We start from the raw sequence: 22,598 nt of genomic DNA, 5'->3' as shown, positions 1-22,598 counted from the left end.
GCATCTAATTGGATCCAACTTTGCCAGAATGGCATCCGCAAACACCATCACCCACGGTTTTGAGTGTTTACTCTGTGGCTGACACTGTGTATTTGTTATCTCCTTTAACTTACTCACCCTGTGTCTGGGTTCCAGGTGACAGCAATCTGGCTCAAATTGTCTTGAGAAGGAAAAGGAAACTCGTTGCCCAAAATATCTGAAAAGTTCTGAGGCTAAATTGCCTTCGGGCTCGATTGAATCTAGGCGCTCCAATCATGCCATCAAGAATGTGTCTCATGTCTAAGCAACCTTGATGTCACCTTGTATTCTTAGGCCATCTCTTTTGAATCAGTGGGAAGAGGGTCCCCAGATACTCCAAGCTGACATCCTGCATCAGAAGGGACCAACCTTGTTTCCGTAGCCCCAGCAAAAATCCTGGTGTCAGCCATGCTATGACCCCATAGCCAACCACTGTGGCTAACAGGAAGTGGAGCTCTAATTGGCTAGGCTGAGTCACGTTCATCTTCTCGGGGCCTCAGGGTGGAGTGGCAACCCCATCAGAACCAGATGGGCATGTGGGGGATGACCTTTTTTGCAGCAAAGATGGGGTGCTGCTATCAAAAGAAGGGAGAGTAGATGCTATGTGATCACATCACTAGATTTCCCCTTCAGAGCAAATGTGGTACACACGACCATTGCAGTGTGATGGGTCAGGGGAAACTGGGTGGCCGGACTACCTGGGGTCATATGCCAGTTCAGCCACTTAGTACTTGTGGGGCCTTTGGAAAGTTACTTGACCTCTCTACCCCTCAGTTTCCCAAATTTTAACAACAGGAATTATTATTGACCTTACCTCAGCATGTTGGTGTGAAGGTTAAATGAGTTAACACATGAAAAATGTTCGGAGCAGGGCCTGGCACAGAGTAAGAGTTCATCTTCATAACCTATGTGCGTGACAGCCCCTAGGCTTGTGCAGTGCACAACTGATGCAACTGTACTCAAGTCCTCTTCGATGCATGTGAGCCAATATTTCCATCCATTCGTAAATGGGAAAAACCAAAGCTCAGAGATGCTAAATAACCTGCTCAAGGCCGCAGGCTCATAAATAGAGGAGTCGGGACTGGAAGCCAATTCTGCCTGACCACTGAGTCTGCTCTGAACCGCCACACAATGCTGCGTGATGTCAAATGTCCCACCTCATGATAGGTGAGAGGCCATATTGGTGAGAGCGCTGAATCCTGACCACTAGACCACCAGGGAATGCGAGAGGCCATATGGCGGGGGGAGAATGTACCCCCACCCCCATTCTTTGATGAAAAGTGTTCGGAGCAGTGCCTGTCACAGTCAGAGCTCAACCTCATAACCCATGTACTTGGCACCCCCAGGCTTGGGCAGCACTTCGATCTGAGATGGCACCCATCTCATCCTGCCCCTGAGGACCATCAGGGTCCTCCCACAATCACTGAAGAGGCACGACCTCACCAAATACCCCCAGGCCAAAGCTCAGACACCCTTAATTTATGCTCAAGGTCAGAGGCACGTTGCTATCTATAGCTGTGGTTTGAGGAAGACTGGCAATGGGTACATGCACGTTGAATTGTGAGCTCCTAACCCAAGGGTCTGGAAAAGAAATGATGGCTTCCTTGAACGCCTGCCTTTCAGAATTTGAGCAGATGCTGGGGAAGGTTGGCTGACTTAATTAGTGAATAATAAAATGACTGAATGCGTGCGAGGATGGGGAGGAGGAGTTCTCTGGCGATTAAATGTGTATTGGTGCTTTGTGCCCACATACCTGTGGCATTATTGTATTGATTTTACAAGAAACAAGATTTGAAAGAGAAAGAAAAACATGAAGTATATGAAAATCAAATCAGTTTTCTCATTGAGGGCTTATTGTTGTTCTAGTCATGTACTAGGTCTGGAGAGGGATGGAAATCACAGGGCCTTTGTCTTATCCTCAACCTCTCTACCCCATGTTGTGAGGTCCTATACTAACCCAAGATAACCTCGGTGCATGGCATTCACTAAGCCTGTGCAGTGCACAACTAACACGACTGTATTCAGCAGTTCTACTTAATGAATGTGAACCATTATCTCCTCCGCTTTGTGAATGGGGAAAACCAAAACTCAGAGTAACCTGCTCAATGTCACAGACACTAATTGATGAGACCATGGAAACATGATGGTGACTTGGAGCTGAAAGGTGTGAATTGGCAGCTGCTACCTGGGATCTTCATTACCACCCTGGCCAGGGCTGGAGAATAGACCCCAATCACCCTTCCCCAGGAGCCACTTGTCAACCGTCTGTCCTCATTCCCCTCTGTTCTCTGTTCCATGTGGAGCCCCTCCTGGGAAGGCATTTTCAAAGCAGTGGTAGGCAGGCTCACACCACCGAAGCATCCGATATCAGCCCCCACATTACTTGCCACCTGACTTCATAAAAATGTCAGTCAAACAGCCTCAATATGGAAATAATGTGCAGTGAGTTATTCTTTCGCCAGGTCATCCATAATGGAAAATCAGCCTGAGATGGCCCTGTATTTCTTCCTGTTCCCTAAAGAGTAATAAATTGAAATTTTTAAAGCTTGGCATTAAGATGGCTTGTCAGCAGCAGCCTGGAGCCTGCCCGGTGGAGGGCTGGGTGTGGGGAATTTCTGGTCATGCACATCCAGATCCTATGAAGATCTGGGCCTGCTTCACTTGTGCGCCTCTGGGGTGGGCACCCTTAGCCCCTGACCCCTACTCTGTCAGGAAACCTAAAATTCCTCCTTAAGATTGCAAGTGCCCAGGCTGGGCCTCACTCATCCTGGTGGTGTGACCTTGACAGCTTGGACTGTCCTTCATTTTCCTCACCTCTAAAATAGGGTTAAAAATCCCTACTTCTCAGGCTGTTAAGAGGATAAAAGGGATGAGCAATAGCAACCATCATTACATTTTGAGCGTTTACTCAGTGCCGGGTACTGTACTCAGCACTCCCGTGTTTTCATCTATTTATTCTACAGAGATCTTATGATGTAACTCACTCCATTTTACAGATGAGCAAACTGAGGCACAGCCAGGTTAGGTGACTGGCTGGGAGAGGCAACACCCCCAGGTTCGGCTCCAATGCCCAAGCTTTGACCTTCACACATGGTAGAATCTGGCACTTGGCAAGTGGCCTTAAGTGTTGGTTCATCCCTTTGGGATGAACTCGTTTATCTCCAGAAGGCTCCTGCAGTGATGTGTGTTTCGTTGGTGCTACAGCATTGAATCAGCCTCCGAGTTCTGTCAGTTCTCTCTGATTTATCTACCTCTAGCTCTACAGTCCCCAGTCTGGTTCAGGCCATCATGACACTGCCTGAGTGGCTTTCATTATAGCACCAAGCCACTGAGCTAATTGCTCCTGAGTTCTGTCTTTATTTTAATTTATCTCGCCTGGATGTTCAGACCTTCTAGAGAAGAACAATGGGACCCAGCGATTTCGAGGTTGGGCTCTGGAGAAAGACAAATGCCATATGATTTCACTTACATGTGGAATCTAAAGAGAAAAATAAACAAACAAAACAGAAAACTGACTCATAGATACAGAGAACATTTTGAGGGTTGCCAGATAGGAGAGAGATGGTAAATGAAAAAGGGGAAGGGATTAAGAAGTACAAATTGGTAGTTTCAAAATAGTCATGTCAATTTAAGGTATAGCACAAGGAATATAGTCAGTAATATTGCAATATCTACATACAGTGTCAGATGGGTACTAGATTTATCTGGGTGATCACTTTTAAGTTATATTAATGTCTAATCACTATGGAAATACACCTGGAAATAGTATAATATTATATGCCAACTATAATTGAAAAATAAAAAAAATTTTTTAATCAAATTGGAAAAAAAGAGGTTGGGCTCTGTAATTAGATCAGCCAGGCTTATCACCTGACCAGCTGTGTGGCTGTGGGCAGGTCACTTCCCTTCTGTGAGCCTCAGTTTCCTCCTATGTGAATTGGTCCTAATGATGACACATTTCTCCTAGGGGTGTTGTGAGGTCATTAAGAAGCCAGGCAGATAAAGCACAGTGCACTGGAAATGGTCCCCAAGCAACAGTAGCAGGTGTGGCCATTAATGCCAAAACCATTGGGGCCAAGATAATCCTATCTCTAACCCAGTATGGGCTAAGAATACAGCCAACAGCCGTTGCCATTGACTGAGCTCACTCTGTGTTCATCTCTGCCTGGGGATAAATTGTCCCTCTCCCTGCTTGTTCCAGGGAAATTGGGGAAAATAAGGAGCATTTCTGGATGATGCACACTATACTATCTGAAAAATGGGGTTAAAAATAGAGCCTTCTTTCTCCAGTGGCTCTGAGGACCAGTGGCATCATGCTGATGAAACCCTCAGCCGAAGGAGGAACTGAGCAGATGGGAACTGCTGTCATCCTATTCGCCTCTGTTGAGTTCCTTACAATGGCTCTCACTTGCCTCCTGGCCCTGGGCCGAGCAACTTGGCCTGGCAGCGGGGCCCAGCGTGCTGCCTCTCTCTTCCACTATTAGTTATCTGACATCATCTCCCATGATGGCCCATCTGCTGCTGCCTGCCCAGACCTTTTGTTCTTTACATTCCCCACTGTGCAGATCCTTCCTTTTTTTTTTTTTTTCCTTTCACTTCCACTCTGATTGGAGCACCTGTACCATCTCCTTCCTGGAGGACCACAGCAGTGTCCTCACTGACCACCCTGTTTGCAGTCTTATCCAGTAAAGCCCATCCTCCCCACAGCAGCCAGAGGGAGATCGTACCATTCTCCTCCTTAGAAACCATCGATTGCATCCCCTACAGACTGAAAATAAGCCTAAGCTTTGTATCCTGTCCCAGGAACATCACCTCCACTCCCTCTCTGTACAGCTGTCCAGCCATGTTGAGTATCTTTCTGTTCCTCAGCACCAGATTTGCTCCCGTTCTTGCCTCAGGGCCTTTGCACTTGCTCTTGCCCCAACCCAGAGTGCTCTTTCTCCTAAGTCCGCATGTGGCTGTCTGTTGCTTTGGTATCTTTTAGTTCTAAGCTTAAATGGCTCACATAGTAAGGCCTCTGTTTTTTGAATGAATCAAGGTCTGGTTTTGCTCTGCCTGTGGTGCAGTAGGGGAGCCTTTCATCGCAGCTCCCTGCCTTTCCTGAGGCCCTGCAGTCACCTGAGGGAAGATAAGGCTGTGCCTGACTTCTCCTGTTCTCTTTCAATTATGCTCTAACAATGCTAATTACCTCCCCTTGCTCCACATCATTTTTCTCAGTGTGTCTCAATCTCTCCTAATCACTGAAGGAAATGGGCCACCAAGTCCTCTTGCAACAACAGTCCCTGCTATGAGCCCAACTGCTGGAGTACATTGTCCTCAGGGTTTTGAAAATAGGGGTTTTGTGGATCATAGCAGCTGGCAGTGGGGTGAGGCTGGAACTAGAGGTGCCAGTGTAAGGGAGCCATGGGAGAAGGCTAGGGTCTCGATTTCCTCACCTATGAAATGGGGATATTAGCAGTAAGCACCTCACAGATCTAAAGAGAGGATTAAAAGAGAAAATGCAAGCAGAACCTTTTACAACTGTGCTTGGTAATTAACATTCAAATGAATGGCTGCCTCCCTTCTCCTCACCTTCCATTGTCATTATTATTCTAATCTGTGAGCTGAGCTCCTGGACTTTCTGAGGGAGACATTCTATGCCCAGTTCAGAAGGGGATGAAAACAATTCCAGGTGGATTTTACCCACACAGAGTCCTCCACCTTGGCCTGTTGTCTTGCCTCACCTTGGCTCTATTGTTTTCCTTTTATAGATCAGTGGGGCCCCTTCACTTACTCGGTAGCTACAGGGATCAGAGATTGTATGCATGTTGGTTCGCTAGGACTGTAGTTGGCTTTCTTTATCTTCTGTGAGCACCAGCCTTAAAATCATGAGCTGTTTTGGAGGGACGGTGGGCTGGCAGTTGAGGAAGTGTGCTGGTCCAGACATTATAAGTGATATCTTTGCTCTTTGCAGCTGTGGAACTTTGGGCAAAGCATGACCCTTCTCTGAGCCTCAAGTATTTTCCTTGAGTTATTTCTAAGGGTATTTTCTACTCAGATTTTCTAGGGTTCAGAAATCAAGAGACAACTGCCTATTGCAGAATGGACTTAGGGTTCGTGTATGGAGGTCATTTGTGGGGACTGTCTGTCTTCTGGGGCCACATAGGTAATTGTACCTGCTTGATGGCCCCACTCTGACAGGATAGCAGGCCTACTGTGTACAAGTTGGTGGAAGGATGAGCAAGAAGGATGAGAAAGAGAAATGTTGTTTAAGTAGGTGGCACTTAACCTTTGAGAATCTAGTGAAAGTCATGATTTACATATCACTTAAAAGGGGTTCACAGCTCTGGTTGAGAAATGTCTACAAACCTCCTCCAGGAATCCTTCTCTGACCCCCATCTCATATTCCCAGCACCCTTGCGTCCTCCTCCTCTTCCTGTACTCCTCAGAGCAGTTGTCATTAACTGTTCTTCCCTGTTTCCCTCATGGAAGGGCAGGGGCCAAGGTGACTGTTCCCTGAGTGCCTGTGCCTGGCACTCAGTGAGTGTCAGCAAATATTTGCTGAACAGAACTGGAGACTAGCCCCCAGCACTGAGGCAGGGGTGGCCTGGCCTTATTTTATAGAGCAGTGCCTGTTCAGGTTTGAGTGGGCTTAGCACCAGGCTGCCTCGAAAGCAAACACATTCGCTTCCCCTAGCTGTAGGTTGATGACTAGTAGTGAGGACATGAGAATCACCTGTAAATGATTCTACTGCCTGAGAGGGGTTGGGCCGGGCTGGAGGGGAAGGACGTGCAAGGAAGCAATGTCACCAGGCCTCATCTCTTTCCTTCTCATCCTGCGGCCTGGTGCAGCTGGAGCAGAGTGAAGCGAAATGTGAGGATGCCTTGAAGACCCAGAAGGCGCTGACTGCGGACCTGGAGAGCATGCACAGCGAGCTGGAGAACGTGACCCGGAACAAGAGCCTGGTACCTGTACCTTCCCTTTCTGAAGCTGGCCTGGTGCAGCTCTCTGAGCTAGTATGGGCCTACTGTGTGCTCGTCACTATAAGAGGGATAAGGGCACTTATAATGGACCTACTGGGTACTGCATTGAATGTGTAGATATCCATTGTAGATCCATTGGGGGCTCAACACTCTGAAAGTGCAGCATCCTACTATGAGCTGAGCATTATAAAGATATAAAGGCATATATGAGGGTCAAATGTGTGCTCGCCTCTGCAAAGATAGGCAAGGAACCTGTTGTGGACCTAATGTGTGCTCTATGGGAGCATCTGATATTAGCCTAGTGTTTGCTCAGCACCCTAAGTGGGAACAAAACTTTTGTTGTGCACCCAGAGTATGCTCACTACTGTAAGTAGTTCTCAGGCATCTGTTATAGTCCTACTGTGTACTCTCCACCATAGCAGGGGACTTGGTCATTATTGCTGGGCTGCTGTATGTTCATTCTTATAAGTGGAGACAAGGGCAACCCTCATGAACCCACTTAGCTTACTGCTATGAGGCAGTGGTCCCTAGCTTTTTTGGCACTAGGGACCAGTTCATGGCCTAGCAGTTGGGAACCTCCACTATAAATACCCAGCCATCTACTATGAACATTCTATGTGTTCGCCACTGAGCAGGGACAAATGAATATATATTATGGATCTGTTATGTTGGTAAAAATTGAGTGTAGGTTTCTAAGTCCCCTCTCTGGGTATACAGGGTTGGCTTAAATTTATTCTTTATATGTAAAATCCTAAAGTTGAAGTGTAACTAGAAACTTATAGGCAAGAGCTTTTCTCAAGATCCTGACTAGCCCCTTTTGTCCCAAATTTTATTTACATTAGGTTAAGAGAAAATTGCCCACAAACATAGACACACACACATACACACACGATATGCAGAGAGGAATATGCATACTCATGTACAAAATCACCAAACAAACATACAAAATAAATGCCCTCACAGGCAAAATAGGCATTTAAGTCTATCCATCTATTCAATACATGTTTATCGAGCCCCTGCTATTTGTAGGCCTAGTGCTGGGATTATGCCTGTGAACAGAACAAAGTCCCTTCTTGGGGAAATTACAGGGGTTTGCACTCACATATATGTACTATGCCCATTTAAAATGTGTGTATGTAGATTCCCAGGTGGGCTTATGAAGATCTATACCCATTCACATACATGCTTGCTGCATTCACACAGTCACACGCACGCCCAGTGCCCACACACAGAGCTGTCATACCCACAGCATGCACTGGCACACCCATAACCACCCTTACATGTAGATGGTCACTCACCTGATACCCCTACAGGCTACCTCCCCCCCCCATTGCTCTTCATCAGCTCCCTGCTGTTCCTTTCCCACCCACATTTCGACCGTTGTCTTTTCTCCCACCAGGTGGATGAGCAGCTGTACCGGCTGCAATTTGAGAGAACAGACCTCCTGAAGCGCATTGACGAGGACCAGGATGACCTGAATGACCTCATGCAGAAGCACAAAGACCTCATTGCACAGGTAATGGCCTTAAATGGAGAAAAGCGTGGTGGTCTTGAGCCATGTAGGTAGGGAATATTGAGGAGGCGATGTGGTTGGGCTACTCCCTGGTCTTAGGACCTTGGAGGGATAAATGCCACAAAGATATATAGGAATTGTGAAAGTTCATGTGAATAGCACGTCACCTTCAGATGGTGTGTGCAGCTCTGGAGGACATCTCCATCAAGCAAGATTTTGATTTATTCACATATCTGTCCACTCATCCACCCACCCTCATATCTATCCATCTACTCACTGAAATATTCATCCATCTACCATCCATCTGCTCATCAATGTACCCATTCGCCTATCTACTCTTTTGTCTACCTGCCCACCTGTCCGTCCATTCATCCATCCATCCATCATCCATCCATCCATCCTCCTACCTATCAACCTCTTCATTCATTCATTCATTCATTCATTCATTCAGGATTTACTGAGCACCCACCATGTGTTAGACACCGTATAGAATGACAAAGATAGTGTTTTGGGCAAAACGACATCCCTTTTCTGTCTTCGTGTAGCTCACAGTTTAGTGGACTAGACAGACCTTACCACATAATCACCCAGGATGGAGAGAAGACTTACAAACTGAGCTAAGAGTCTGGAAAGAAAATGAACATGGTTCTTCAAGTCCTGACCTAGATTGGAGGTCAGGAAAGACTTACCTGAGGAGGTGGCACTTGGATAGTGATCCGAACAAGGAGCAGGAGTTGGATTAGAGTGGAACAGTGAGGGAACATCACACACAACGGAACATGTCAGAGGCAGAAGGGAGGCTCGTGAAGGGAGTGTGGCACAAGATGAGGTTGGTGAGGCCAGCACAGGAGGGCCAGGTCAGGGTCTCGAAGGCTGTGATGAGTCTGGATTTCACTTTATGTGTGATAGGAATCATTGGCAAGCTTTTTAGGTGCAAGAGAAGGAGAGCAGCAGCCAGAATGCAGCCCCAGGCTGCAAGCTCTACAATGTAAAAATTCTCATTCATTGTCCAAGACTATATCCCAGGGCCTAGAAGAGTGCCTGGCTTGGAGTAGGCACTCAGTAGATAGCTGGTGAATAAACAAAAGCTGCAGTCCAGGGGAGAGAGAATGGCAGATTGGACCAGGGAGGTGAAATGGAGACAGGGGGAAGCGGATAAACCCAGAAGACAATTAGGAAGCACAATGGCAGGACAGGGAAAAGCAGAAGCTTTGGGGTGGAGCTGAGGGATGCGATGAGGACCTCTGGTGGATTTCTGATCCTTATAACTGATCTGATCCTTATAACTGATCTGATTTGCATAACTATGTAACAGCTCCCTCCCAGAGCAACAATCATCTTCTCCACATTGTACCCCTAGAGGAGATCCAAGGTAGAATGCCTGCCAGGCATTGAATGCATCCTACAGAGATTTGATCTGAGAGAATTTCTGCTAAACAAGCAATAATAACAACAACAAAAATCAATTATTTCATCAACATGATAACCATCACAAAAATAGCCTATGCCATCTTCTGTATTTGTGAATCACACTTATTTTTTCAACATGGCTGTTTATTTATTTATTCAATTACAAAAGCAGCATATTCATATGCCCACTGTAAATAATTTAAATAAAAATTACATGTGGAAAATAGAAATTGAGGGAGCCTCCTGCTCTCTGGAATTTTATTGGAAATAATCAGACTTAATGGTTTGGATCTACTTTTTTTTAAGGACCTTTACTCTCTATTGCCTCATTTAATCTCTAAACAAACCCCAGGTAGAGGGGCTAAACAATGACAGTCAGCCCACTTTACTGATGGGAATACTGAAGTGCAGAGAGCTTCTGGGGCTCGCCATGGCCAGCATCCAGGTCTGGAGTCCACACTTACCTGAAAATCAGAATAGTTCTCTTCCCTCAGAATCTAGTGCTGTGGCCAGCCCATTTTTGTCTGGACTCTCAAGAATGTATAATACAATGCTGGACAGTTGACCAAAGCTCTGGGCTTATATAATGGGAGTGACTCAGCAAACATTGAGATGAAGGATGTTGGGGAGGATGTGAGAGGTACCCTTTTGGTACTGGCATAGAGGCTTTGAGAAATTTAGACATCTGTGGGTGGTGGAAGAAGGGATTGCCAGGGACAGTTTCCCAGCAAGGGCTGTGGTCTCAAGGTGACATTTTTTGTTTCACCAGTCTGCTGCTGACATCGGGCAGATCCAGGAACTGCAGCTGCAGCTGGAGGAAGCCAAGAAGGAGAAACACAAGCTTCAGGAGCAAGTATGTGCTTGGAGCTGCCATATTGTGAGGGAGGAAGGGAAGAATTTTCTCCAGGACCTCATGCTTTGGATCCTGGAAGCTGTCATTCATTCTCTTCTTTCCTCTCTCCCACCCTCTTTCTCTCAACGTCAGTCTTGCACCAAATGAATTGAGAGCAATTCAAGCCCCCCTGCCCCCTGGCACATACACACCAACTCCTGCCTGTGCCTGTTTGGCATCCAAAGAAGACATTCATCAGCCATTTAGGGCTGGATTTTCTCCCTCAGAAAAAATAGCTCTAAGGAAATGGGATGGTTTGTGCAAGACAGGATCATTGTCCTCTGCAAAATCTTCCTTCGAAGTCATGGTTCCTCCAAACATCCCCGAATTTCCCTTTTGGCTAGTGGGTTGCTATTATCCATGAAATTCTCACAGCTCTTCTAGAACTGTCCCATGTGCCTGCTTAGAGTGACTGTCAGAAGGACTGAGTTTCAAATGTGCATGGGCACTGAGTAACAAGCACAACGAAAGCATCGCGGCAGGGGCCGCTTGCTGGGTGCTAATGATGTACCAGGCACTAATCTCCTTTGGTCCTCACGCAGAAAAATGAAGAGTTGAGGCTCAAAGAAGGGAACGAACTTGCCCAGGCCCATCCAGCTCAAGAATAGGGCAGCTAGGTTTTGAACTCTGATATTGGTGCTTGGTACCCAAACCCGCTTTGATTGTGTCCTTTGATGCTGAAACCTGCTGCTCGCAGATTGGCTCTGCTCCCTTAGCAGAGCAGGGAAAGAAAGTAAGAGAAGCACTGATTGAAAGTCTTGTTTGGAGGCAGAAGGCCCAGGAAATGTCACCTCCTAGCACCCGAGACCCAGGGGCTGGGTCTGATGTGAGGGTCCTCAGAGTGGAAATGGCAGATTTTGATTATGCATTCAACACACAGTACCTGAGCCAAGAAGGAAGCAGTGCGAACAGGGCCAGGATTGGGTCCTGTGTGTATCTCCAGCCCAGGACTCAGGGCCAACAAGTGGCCAATGGACCTTTTGGTTTTGCCCCCAGCTCCAGGTGGCTCAGATGCGCATCGAGTACTTGGAGCAGTCCACCGTGGATCGAGCCATTGTCAGCAGGCAGGAGGCGATCATCTGTGACTTGGAGAACAAAACGGAGTTCCAGAAAGTGCAGATAAAAAGATTCGAGGTACTAAATGATGAGTATGTATTGATCAGCCCTGGAGAAGTGAGGCCTTTTGTGTAGGCTCTACCCATCCTTCCACCATCCATCCATCCACTCCTATGCTTTTATCCGAATGTGTATTACTCATCCATCTCCCACACAAGTTTCTTCTCTCCCTCTTTCCCTCCTTCTTTCCGTTTTTCAATCACACTATCCCACAAACTGCCTAGCCGTTGAACCCATCTCTCTCTATCTATCTCTTTCCAAATCCATATGCCATCATTGGTCCATCCATCATCCCTCCCGCCATTTGTTTTTCCTTTTTCGCTTCCTCTATTCTTTTTAAATTCAGACTTCGACCCCCTGTCTGCCTGGCATCTTTTTATCCATTGATCTAATTCTGCCCATTACTTGCTCTTCCACTTATGTGCCCAACACTCGTTTTGAGCAGAAATTTATTTTGAACCTAGTATGTGCTCGACTGTTTTAAGTACATGGAAGACAGACGTATACAACATTCTGTTTTCTAGAAGCGTAGAGCTTTGTTGGAGAAGTGGGTAAGATATATACATAAATACCCGTAATATGGAGAGAGGGCTGTGAGGTTTGTAGGACAGAGGTCCTTTCAGGCTGGGGAATCAGGGAGGCTTTCAGGAGGTGGTGGTGTTGATGTTAGATTTGAAGTACAGATACTTGGGGTGGGGTTCTGCGATTATAGTCACATTTAGCCCTGTAGGCCAATGACACAAGACATTTATAGAGGACATAACCATTGTCAAAATCCATCCACATCAGCTACTCCACTTGACATTTACCATAGCCCCATGGGGCATGTAGAATAGAATGAGAAGATAACCCCAGAGAGGTCGAGTGACTTAGTCAAGATTAAGCCAGGTAGCATTGGTGACAGAAATAGATTGACACTTGACTTTCACTTCGTCTTGGTCCCAGGCTCTAATTTCTCAGCAGCTAGCTGTCTTACTCACAGGATGACAGTGCATCTGGACAATGAGAGACTGCACTCTTCATTCTGAAAGATTTCCTCCTAATTTCCTCCTGGGCATTTGGTCTCTAAGAAAGCTGTAATGGATGAAGAACAAAGAAAAATTCTTTGCCTTGACCTTCAATGGTTCTCAGAATTGCTCAAGGTATCCCTCAAGGCATAATCATCTCAGCAGATCACTTTGAAACTTTGATCTACTATATGTTAAATAATTAAATACATAATGTTAGGCTAGATCATGTATCTTTTTTTTTTTTTTTACCTGATTCTAGCATAGTCAAGTGATAGCAGAGAAAAAAGTCAACTATGGTAGAATAACTTTAAATGGCAGAGTCTACCTCCAGCTCACTTTCTCTCCTCTGCCATTATTATTTGAATTTAGTAGAATCCAAGTCCTTGAGATGGGATGCCTCAGGGACAGTTTGAGAACTACTCTTCTTCCTTGTAACCTTCCTGCTGCCCTTTGAAATTGTTGCTAAACTCCATTTGAAAGGTGAAGAGGGACTAAATAGAAAAGCTTTGCTTTTAGGCCGTTATTCGGTCTCTGATCTGAAAAGGGGCTCAGAGTATTTAGCAAGGGCCTGAAATATTCATGTGGGCTCTGTTTTATGTCAACACTCAGGTATTTGCCCATCAGAATCATTTGGTTCCAGGCTTGTTGGCCAACTAATGAACTCTGGAACACAGCCCCTGGGTTTTTCTGTAGCACCGGCGATGCCCACAGCTCTTTTCTCTATTATTTCATTGTGTTTTTATGGATTTTTCTTCCCAGAAAAGGAAACATGTTATAAAATATTAGAGCTGAGGCTCATGGGAGATTATCTGCTCAAACCTCCTTGTTTTACAAATCGGGAAACCAAAACCCATGTTGGGGGAAGGCTTGCTCACCCTGTGTAGTGTTTTCTCCACTGACCAATCCACCTCCCAGACTTTGAGATGGGTGAAGACTGCTATAAATATGAATAACTCTACAAAGGTGCTATGTGCCAGGCGCTGAGCTAAGTCTTCTGCATAGCTTACCACGTTCAGTCCTGACATTATCCCCGGAATGTAGGTACCATAATCATCCTTGTCTCTCTAAGGGGTTAAATAACCTGCCCAAGGTCACACGGCCAGGAACACATTGAGCTAGAATTTGATCCTAGAACATATTCAGAGGCCGGGTTCTTATTAGTATGGTACACTGCCTCTCAGAATAGCAGTTATTTCCTAAGTTTTTAAAGTACATTTTTCATTTTTGTATTGGAAATCGGAACAATTATCCTAATTTTAAAAACACACAGAGACTCAGCAAAGGGTTTGTCTTCCTGGAGCCCCCTGTTTCATGCCTCTGGCCTCTGATTCCAAAGTGTGCATATATTCTCTGACCCTCTCCAGGTCCTGGTGATTCGGCTTCGGGACAGCCTGATCAAAATGGGCGAGGAGCTCTCGCAGGCGGCCATGGCCGAGGCTCAGCAGCGGGAGAGCAGCCAATATTACCAGAGGCGCCTGGAAGAGCTGAAGGCAGACATGGAAGAGCTGGTGCAGCGGGAGGCAGAGGCCAGCAGGAGGTGCATGGAGCTGGTGAGTGCTGTCCCCTACACTGGTGCTCATGTGATTGAGGGTTTGAGACTGGGGAGAGCCCTCCTTCCTTCTGAATGGGGGACTCACGGATGACTCCCTAGGGCCTTTGGGTTATGCCGGAAGCAGGGAGAAACTTCAAAGGGCTGGGCAGAGAAACGACGCTGCCATTGGCTGTAAATTCTGAGGGTGGACCCAAAGTGGATCAATGGCATTCACTCCTGCTGGATAGTCTCCAAGTCCCTTTACATCCCAGACTCCATTTCCTGCTTCACACATTCCACTCAAAAAGCGGGGCAGCATCATGTGAAGTGGAAGGAATCAACGTTTATTAAATGTCCACCTTGTGTCGAGTCTCAACATCCATAATATTATATAATCGTCACAACAACCCTGCGAAGTCAGAATTATTATCCCATTTTACAGGTGAGAAAACCACAGCTTCAAGGGGGTGAGATAACTTGTTTAAGGTCACACCTAATCAATGTCAGAGCTATTTCCGGATGATTAATAGCAACAACAATGATAAAAGATAAAAACAAGATGTTAAAGCCACTATTTATCAAGCACTTGCTATATGTTAGGTTCTGGGTTAAATATTTTTCATTTAATCCTGTAGATATTGTGAGGTCGGGACTATTTTTGTCTCTACTTTACAGTTGGGGAAACTGAGCCACAGGGACATCAATATGCCAGATTGAGGCTCAAAATGGTGTACTCATTTGCCCAAGGCTACATGCTAGTAAGAATTTGAACCCAGGTCTGTCCAACTCTGCAGTCTCTTCTTTCATTCACTAAGCTATGCTTTGCTCCCTGGGGTAGTCCAAGGGACATTTTAAAATTTGTTTTCTGCCCATGGGAAGGTTTCTTCATCATTCAGTGTAATTTTTGAGAACAGTTTCCTTCAGGGATCATAGAGCATCTGGAGAGCCCGCCCCTCTTTTTCCTCATGAGGCCAGAGAACCCTAAAACTCCAGGTGTTTTCTTCTGTGACCCAGGAGGCGTCTGGCACTGCTTTTGTCTCCTACCATAGAGCCTTCACTGAGACAACCCATAGCATGCCAAGGCTTGGCTCAGAGGTCTCTATGTCACAGTCATTAGCTCCTACCTGCCCTGTCTACTCTGGTTCTGTGACAACTCTCACCAACTCATCCTCCTGCAATAGGTATATTTCTCTGGCCACTGCCTCCCACAGCCAATGTCATTCCCATCAGCTTTGCCCTTGACAAGCCAGTACCTTGGCTGTTGTGTGTGAGGAGGTGAGGCTCCACACAGAGACCCAGGCTCTCAGACAAAGTCCAAGCCCCATGACTAGCAGCTCCCATGGCCTTGGGAGAGAGAGAGGCACTTTCTTCCGGTAGACAGGATAACTTCCTCATTAACCAGCCCTGTTTCTCATGCAGCTGAGCTTCCCTCCAGCCAGCTCTGGCTGGGAGTGAGAGAACATCCCCAGTCTTTCTCCTCTGATGTCTTTTTTAACTGGCCAGACACCCAGGCATTCTGGCCAGATCAAATAGTGTTTCTTTTCCCTTCTCTCCTTTGCTATCTTTTTCTCTCTCCCCTTTTCTTCTCTCTTCTCTTTCCTTCTCTACTAACTTTCCTCTTCCTATCCCCATTCTCTGCGACATGTCAATATCTTTCAAGACCCTAAAATACTGAAAAGATTATAGTATAACCGTGTATATGAATTAAAATAGAAACAACACAAAACGATAAAACACAGAGCTCCCATGTATGCTGAAATTAGACCTGGATCCTTCTTTGTTTTCTGATTGCAAGATTCTGGATGAGTTTACCAAGTCCAAACTTTTTATTTTGCTGTGTTTGTGGGTGGAAGGTATATATGTCTTCTAGGACTGCCTTAACTAATTACAAAAAAAAAAAAAAACTAGGTAGCTTTAAACAATAGAAATTCATTCCCTCACAGTTCTGAAGGCCAGAAGTCCAAATTCAAGGTGTTGTCAGGGCTGTGCTCCCTCTGAAGGCTCTAGTGCAGAATCCTTTTTTGCCGTTCCAAATTTTGGTGTCCTTTGGCTTATGGCTGCGTCGCTCCAATCTCTGCTTCCATCTTCACATGGTCGTCATCTCCGTGTACACCTCTCAAATATCTCTGCTTTTTTCTTATAAGGGCACCTGTAATTAGATTTAGGGCCCACCTAAGTCCAGGTGGATTTCATCTTGAACTCTTTATCTTAATTATATCAATAAAGACCATTTTCCCAAATTAAGTCAATTGACAGGTCCTAGTGGACATAAATTTTGGTGAAGAGTCACCCTTCCACCTGCTATGAGAGAGGAGGTCATGTTCCTGCTTTGCTGGTCTTCTACAGTGATCCTGCACAGCCGGCTGTTTCCTCAGTGATTCTATGGATGAGCATGGCCCACAGGGACAATGTCAGGCTGGCAGACCTTTCCTAAGAGTGGATGTCTTAAACTCACCAACCTATTTGCCCTCAAGTATGCCCTTGCCATTGGGCCCTGGAATATTTCCACTGGGAGAAGAAAGGATGTCATATTTTCTTATACCCTTCATTTATTCATTCAACATATCTATATTCAACATCTACTATGGGCATAGCACAGGAATGGGTATTGGTGGGGAAGGGTGAAGAGTCATAAGGTCCTGCTTTGTAGAAGCTGGCAAAGTGGACAAAGCCAAGCTCGGTGGGAGAGTTCATTGAGTGCTGTCATTTTAAGATGAACCCTGTGGCCGAGGCTCCTCCATTGACATGGCTTCCTGGAACTTCCCCCAGGCTTCTCAGGAGGTATCATCTCACCTCTCCAGGGCTGTGTCTGTGTCACCAATGTGCCTTCCTCCATCCTCCCACCCCCCATAAGGCGGGCTCCATTCTATACAGTCTCTATAAACTTCACCAAAAGCCTGCAAGGCAGTCAGGGTTCTGGTTCTTTCATTCACACAAAATGTATTCCTAGCTTTTCCAATGGCCAAGCCTTGTACCAGATTTGGGAATCCAGCAGGGAACTAGACACAGTCCTGCCTTTAAGAAGCTCACACTGAATGGAAAGATAAGGCTAAGGTCATCGCTTATATATTTTATACTTTTCTCTATAATTGATACTCAGAGTTTTCACAGGCTAAACAAGGTGTCTGTGCTCTGTCATTTGGGGGACCATGCGCCCTGTCACCACCACAAATCATCTCTTTGGGTAGAGCATTGCCCTCTTCATCTTCCATTTACGAAATTCAATCTCTGTGAGGGACAGAATGAATTTCCTAACTCCCCAGTGCAAGCATTCATTCATTCATTCATTTCCTGGACAAATATTTATTGAGTCGCTCTAAGCTCAGGCCCTTTGCAGATGCTGTCTTCCTTCATGTTTACGTCAATCCCAGCAGGTGGAGGATGTGGAGGTGCAGACCTGCGGGGTGCCTCACCCAGGACTGCAGGGTCTGGAGTGGCAGAGCTGGGATCGGCAGCCCTGTGTGTCCCACTCTAAAGTTATCCTTGTGACACGACACTGCCCTTTTGGCCCAGTGCTGCTGAAAAATGGCTCTGCTGTGGAGACCAAAAAAAAAAAAAGAATCCTGCAGTCTGGGCCCTGGCGAGAAGCAAGAGGGATGTTGATGGATCTCCCCTTCGTGTTCCTTTCCGCCTGTCCCCAGCCTGTGCCATTTGTCACTGTTGCTGTTGGTTTAAAGGGCTGTGAGTTGTTTCATGTGAATGATTTACACCCCCAGCTGGCGCACCGCACGTCCAGATCAGGATCAATTACCCCGCCGATGAAACTTCTCTTCCCGGAAAAAAGAAAAATGAGGTTTTGCCATTAATTTTAGTAAATGTACTATTCCTGGTGACTCCAGGAGCCATTATGGAGAAAAGAATATTCTGGTTCTAAATCATTCAAGTCTCTTTGTCATTGGGGCGATGAGACAGCTCATCTGTGGATTTATATCCTGTTGTTTTTGAATAGTTATGGAGCCCATTGGAAACCACCTTGGACCCACGGTATCCAAAGGAGGTCAAGGACAGCTGAAGAGGCTAAGGTGACAGGAAGCCCTGCCCTCTGCCTGCTTTTGGTGGAGGCACCTATATCAGAGGCTGCACCTATTGGGTTTATCCTTCACTGCCCTTGGCCTGACTCTCTAGTCTCTATTTTCCCTGAGCCAGGTGTCCTTTTCATAAGCTTCCCAGGTCTTGAAAAACTTAGATGATGTTTCTGCTCACTCTTAGAGTGACCCAGGCTAGAAATCACAGTGGCTTATCTCTCTCTGGCTCACGCAATTAATAGTAAGCCCTGCTGATTTTACCCTATTTAGGTATTTTTAAAAATCCATCCATTCCTGTCCCATCACTGCTTTTATGTCTTTGTTTAAACCATGTTTCCCCCTGGTCTACGCCTCTGTGGTTGTCTTATAACTTGTATCACCAGTTCTCCTCTCTTGCCCCTCCCTGCTGAATACCTTTCCAGAAGGGACACATCTTTCTGTGTTACATTTCTGCTAAGAGATCTTCCATGGCTCTCTATTGCCTTTACAGCGAAGTCTCAGTTCCTTCCCAGAGCCTCTGTCGCTTTTTTTTGCCTTTATTGTCTGCCTCTCGTCACTTTGCATGTTCTACCCACACATGAGAGCAATTGTTCAAGGCCAAACACAATGTTATATCTTGACTCATTTACCTTTGTTCTCATGTATCCTCTGCCTGCCTACTCAACCTTCAAAACTGAGATCAGATCTCACCTCTGGGAAGCCCTCACTGTTATCCCCATTCCTTACCTAGTTCAGTACCTCCTTTCGTTCCCACATCCCCTGTGTTCACTCAATTCATGCATGTGTCACCTAGTTATTTTAATTGCTTATGTTCTTGTCTCCATAGACAGAGAGCCCCTGAAAGAGAGATTGTGTTGTATTTGACTCTGGGTCTCCAGCCTCCAATTCAAGGTCATGCATAAAATAGATTCTCAGTAATTGTTTGCTGAATAGTTTCCTCAGCCTTTTGAAGTTTCACCTCTTAAGAGAAGAGGTCAAACAATATGTCTTAAAAATTGGAACTTTCAGATCAACACACTTTAGTTTACATCCTGGCCCTGTGCATGATGTCATGAGAGATGCAGACATGAATGGACCAGGGACCATGCCCTTGGAAAGCTCAAGATTCAGAAGAGGAGGCACACACATGTACCTAAATAATTCTGATATGATAGGGTGTGTGAGCAAAGGAAGAAGTGGTTTGTGACAACCAGGAGACCTGGAAATGATGCATGGAGGATGCATCATTTGAATTTCTTATATGGTGGAGCAATACTGGCAGTTTTGGGGGAGCAGTCATCTGGTCCTGATCATTGCGACTTCCCTACACTTGCATTCAGCAAATGTCTAGTGAATTCCTGTTGTGTGTCAGGCAATGTCCAAATTTCCAGAAAGTCAGAGCTAAACCATATATAGGAATATACATACAGACTCTTCACCGCTTTCTTCCTTTCTTCTCTTCTTTCTTTCTCATTGCAGCTTCCCTCACCCCAATGGCAATTACAAAATCCCTTCCTTTTTACCTCAAACCTGCTCTCTTCCTTGTTCTTCTTTACCTCTCACTTTCTAGGTTCAGACATGTGCTATCTCTCTACTTCTCTCTTATCCCGTCACAGAATCGTTTTAACTCATGTTGGGTGGAGGATATACATTAGTTTCTTAGGACTGCTATCATAAATTACCAAAAACTTGTTTTCTTAAAACAGCATACATTTATTTTTTCATAGTTCTGAAGGCCATAAAATTGAAATCAAGGTGTTGGCAGGGCCATACTCCCTCTGAAGGCTCTAGGGAAATCTTTCCTTTCTCTTTGAACTTCTGGTGGCTCCAGGTGTCCTTAACTGTGGCAGCATGACTTTAATCTCTGCCTCTGCGTTTATATGGCCTCCTCTTCTCTGTCTCTGTAGTTTTCCTCTTCTTAGAAGAACACTAGTCATTGGATTTAGGGCCCACCCCAATTCGATATGACGTCATCTTAACTAATTACATCTGCAAGACCCTATTTCTAAAAATGTCACATTCTGAGATTCCAAGTGACATGAATTTGGAAGGGAGGCTATTTGGCTTACTATAGGGTGGTAGAAAGAGTGCTGGACCAGGTGTCTGAAACTTTGGACAGCTAAGTTAACATTGCAGAATTGTAGTTTCCCTGTCTGTAAAACAGGGGATATAGTGCAGATATTCTCGCTGCGTGGCTGTGAGGATTAAATGAAATGATGTATGTAAAAGTGCCAAAAGACAGCATACAATAGGTCCTTAATAGATGCTGCTTTGCTTTCCTTCTCCTTTCTTCTTACTCCTCCTCTGACTCTCTGACTTCTCCTTCTACTTAAACTTTATGATAAGTCTATCAGCTTCACTTTCATATCCCATTCCATGCCCATGATGGTTGATGACAATGATGTAGATTTGTTTATCATTTACTGTGTTCCGGGCATTGGGCTAAGTACTTTGCGTGAACCTCTTATTTATGCCTCACCGTTTGAGGTAGTTGTCACTATTTTACTAATAAAGAATTTAAAAGCCGGAGAGCCGAAGCAGCTTCTCCAAAGTCAAATTCAAAGTCCCAGCAAGGAGCAGAGTCAGAATTTGAACCCAGGTCTGACCAACTCAAACCCTTTCTCTTACTTATAAGTTTTAGACACATAGTGTTTACTCATTCACATACTTTTTTTTTTTTAAAGTGAGTTGTGAAAATTAATGTCACTTTTGATTCTGTAATCTAGGGTTTCTCAGCACGGCATTAATATTTTGGATTGGATAATCATTTGTCGTGGGGGCTGTCCTGTGCCCGGTGGGATAGGTAGCAGCATCCTGGTCTCTACCCACCAGATGCAAGTAGCACTACCCCTCAAGTCATCACAGTCAAAAATATCTCCAGATGTTTCCAAATGTTCCCTGGGAGACATTTGGAATCAGTGCTGTGATCTCATCATAAGGATAATCCTTAAGGTAACACCTATGATACTCCCTATTTTACAGATGATCAAACTAAGATTCAGAGGGATGGTGTGAAATGCCCAAGGTCACAGAAAAGCTGGAGTGGGGGCGCACATCAGAAAGGGAGAAATTTAAGGGTTAAAGGAGGAAGGAGCTCAAATCCCTACACATAAAGGATAAAGACAGGAGCAGTCCCAGGAAAACTCAATCCCAACCTTTCCCAGACCCACAGGCGACTTCACAGCAGTATCTAATTCTGAGTGGAATTGAAGGCCTTGCTGCAGACTGTGTACTTTTAATAATGTTTAAATAAAACATAGGAGTATGGGTGTGATCTCCTCACTGAGCCCAGCTTGTCAGCTGCCCGGGCAAAGTCATAAATAGTTAATAGATAACCACTTATGGCTCTACTTCTGTTAAATCCGGCATCAATTATATATGGTCTGTGAATTATTCATTTGGTGTTACTTTGGTGTATTTTTCCCACCTTCTGGGGGAAAGCAGTGAAAAAAATATGAGGCCTAACACAGATGAGGTGCTAGTTGTGAGGGCCTTATCTGCCTTCTGTACTGGTGAATTTCCCTATAAGGAGAAAGCCTTTCATCAATGTGATTGAGAGGTTAGAATGAATTTGGATCTGAGAGCATTCTGCCAGACCACCAGGAGAAAAGCTTGGGACAGTGCTGTGTTAGTAAGTGGTCAACAACGGCTCTCTGGGATTGCCAGAGCCCCGGTTTGTAGCGTTTGCCCATCCGTGTGGTGTAAATCCTCCCCTTAGGGCTGATTTCAAGCTAACAACATGACATCAACGAATGTGGAATTGGGAAGCTAGGCACAGTAGCATACCATTATACAGTCATGTGGCATTCAAAGGACAGAGATGCGTTTGGATTCTGAGAAATGTGTCGTTAGGCAATTTTGTTGTTGTGTGAACATCATAGAGTGAGTGCACTCACACAAACTTGGTGGTCTAGCCTACCACACAGCTAGGCTCAATGGTATAGCCTATTGCTCCTAGGCTACAAGCCTATATAGCATGTCACTGTACAAAACAACAGAAGATTAAATCAAGCACAAGAAAAAATGATGCAGTTTTAAGTGTCACAGTTGAGGCTGCCACCAGCCTAACACAGGATGCTGTTTTTATAGCCAACTTTTTTTTAATAAGTAGAAAGAGTACACTCTAAAGAAACAATAAAAT

The 22,598-nt window shown here is 45.4% G+C and overlaps 1 protein-coding gene across 3 annotated transcripts in view; it reads left to right on the top strand.

Annotated features, from left to right (window-relative positions):
- Positions 1-22,598, top strand: part of MYO18B (myosin XVIIIB) — a 239,968-nt gene that overhangs the window by 156,243 nt on the left and 61,127 nt on the right. For all 3 annotated transcript variants that reach the window (XM_016124218.2, XM_036221665.1, XM_036221666.1), the window contains 5 exons: positions 6,850-6,963; positions 8,381-8,497; positions 10,674-10,757; positions 11,793-11,930; positions 14,287-14,472. In XM_016124218.2, coding sequence (XP_015979704.2) covers positions 6,850-6,963; positions 8,381-8,497; positions 10,674-10,757; positions 11,793-11,930; positions 14,287-14,472 — 639 coding nt within the window. The remainder of the gene's footprint in view (positions 1-6,849; positions 6,964-8,380; positions 8,498-10,673; positions 10,758-11,792; positions 11,931-14,286; positions 14,473-22,598) is intronic.

Source organism: Rousettus aegyptiacus, unplaced genomic scaffold (genome assembly GCF_014176215.1).
Source record: "Rousettus aegyptiacus isolate mRouAeg1 unplaced genomic scaffold, mRouAeg1.p scaffold_m13_p_5, whole genome shotgun sequence".
Taxonomy (NCBI): domain Eukaryota; kingdom Metazoa; phylum Chordata; class Mammalia; order Chiroptera; family Pteropodidae; genus Rousettus; species Rousettus aegyptiacus.
The sequence above is the reverse complement of the archived record's forward strand: the minus strand, read 5'-3'. Positions and strand labels throughout refer to the sequence as shown.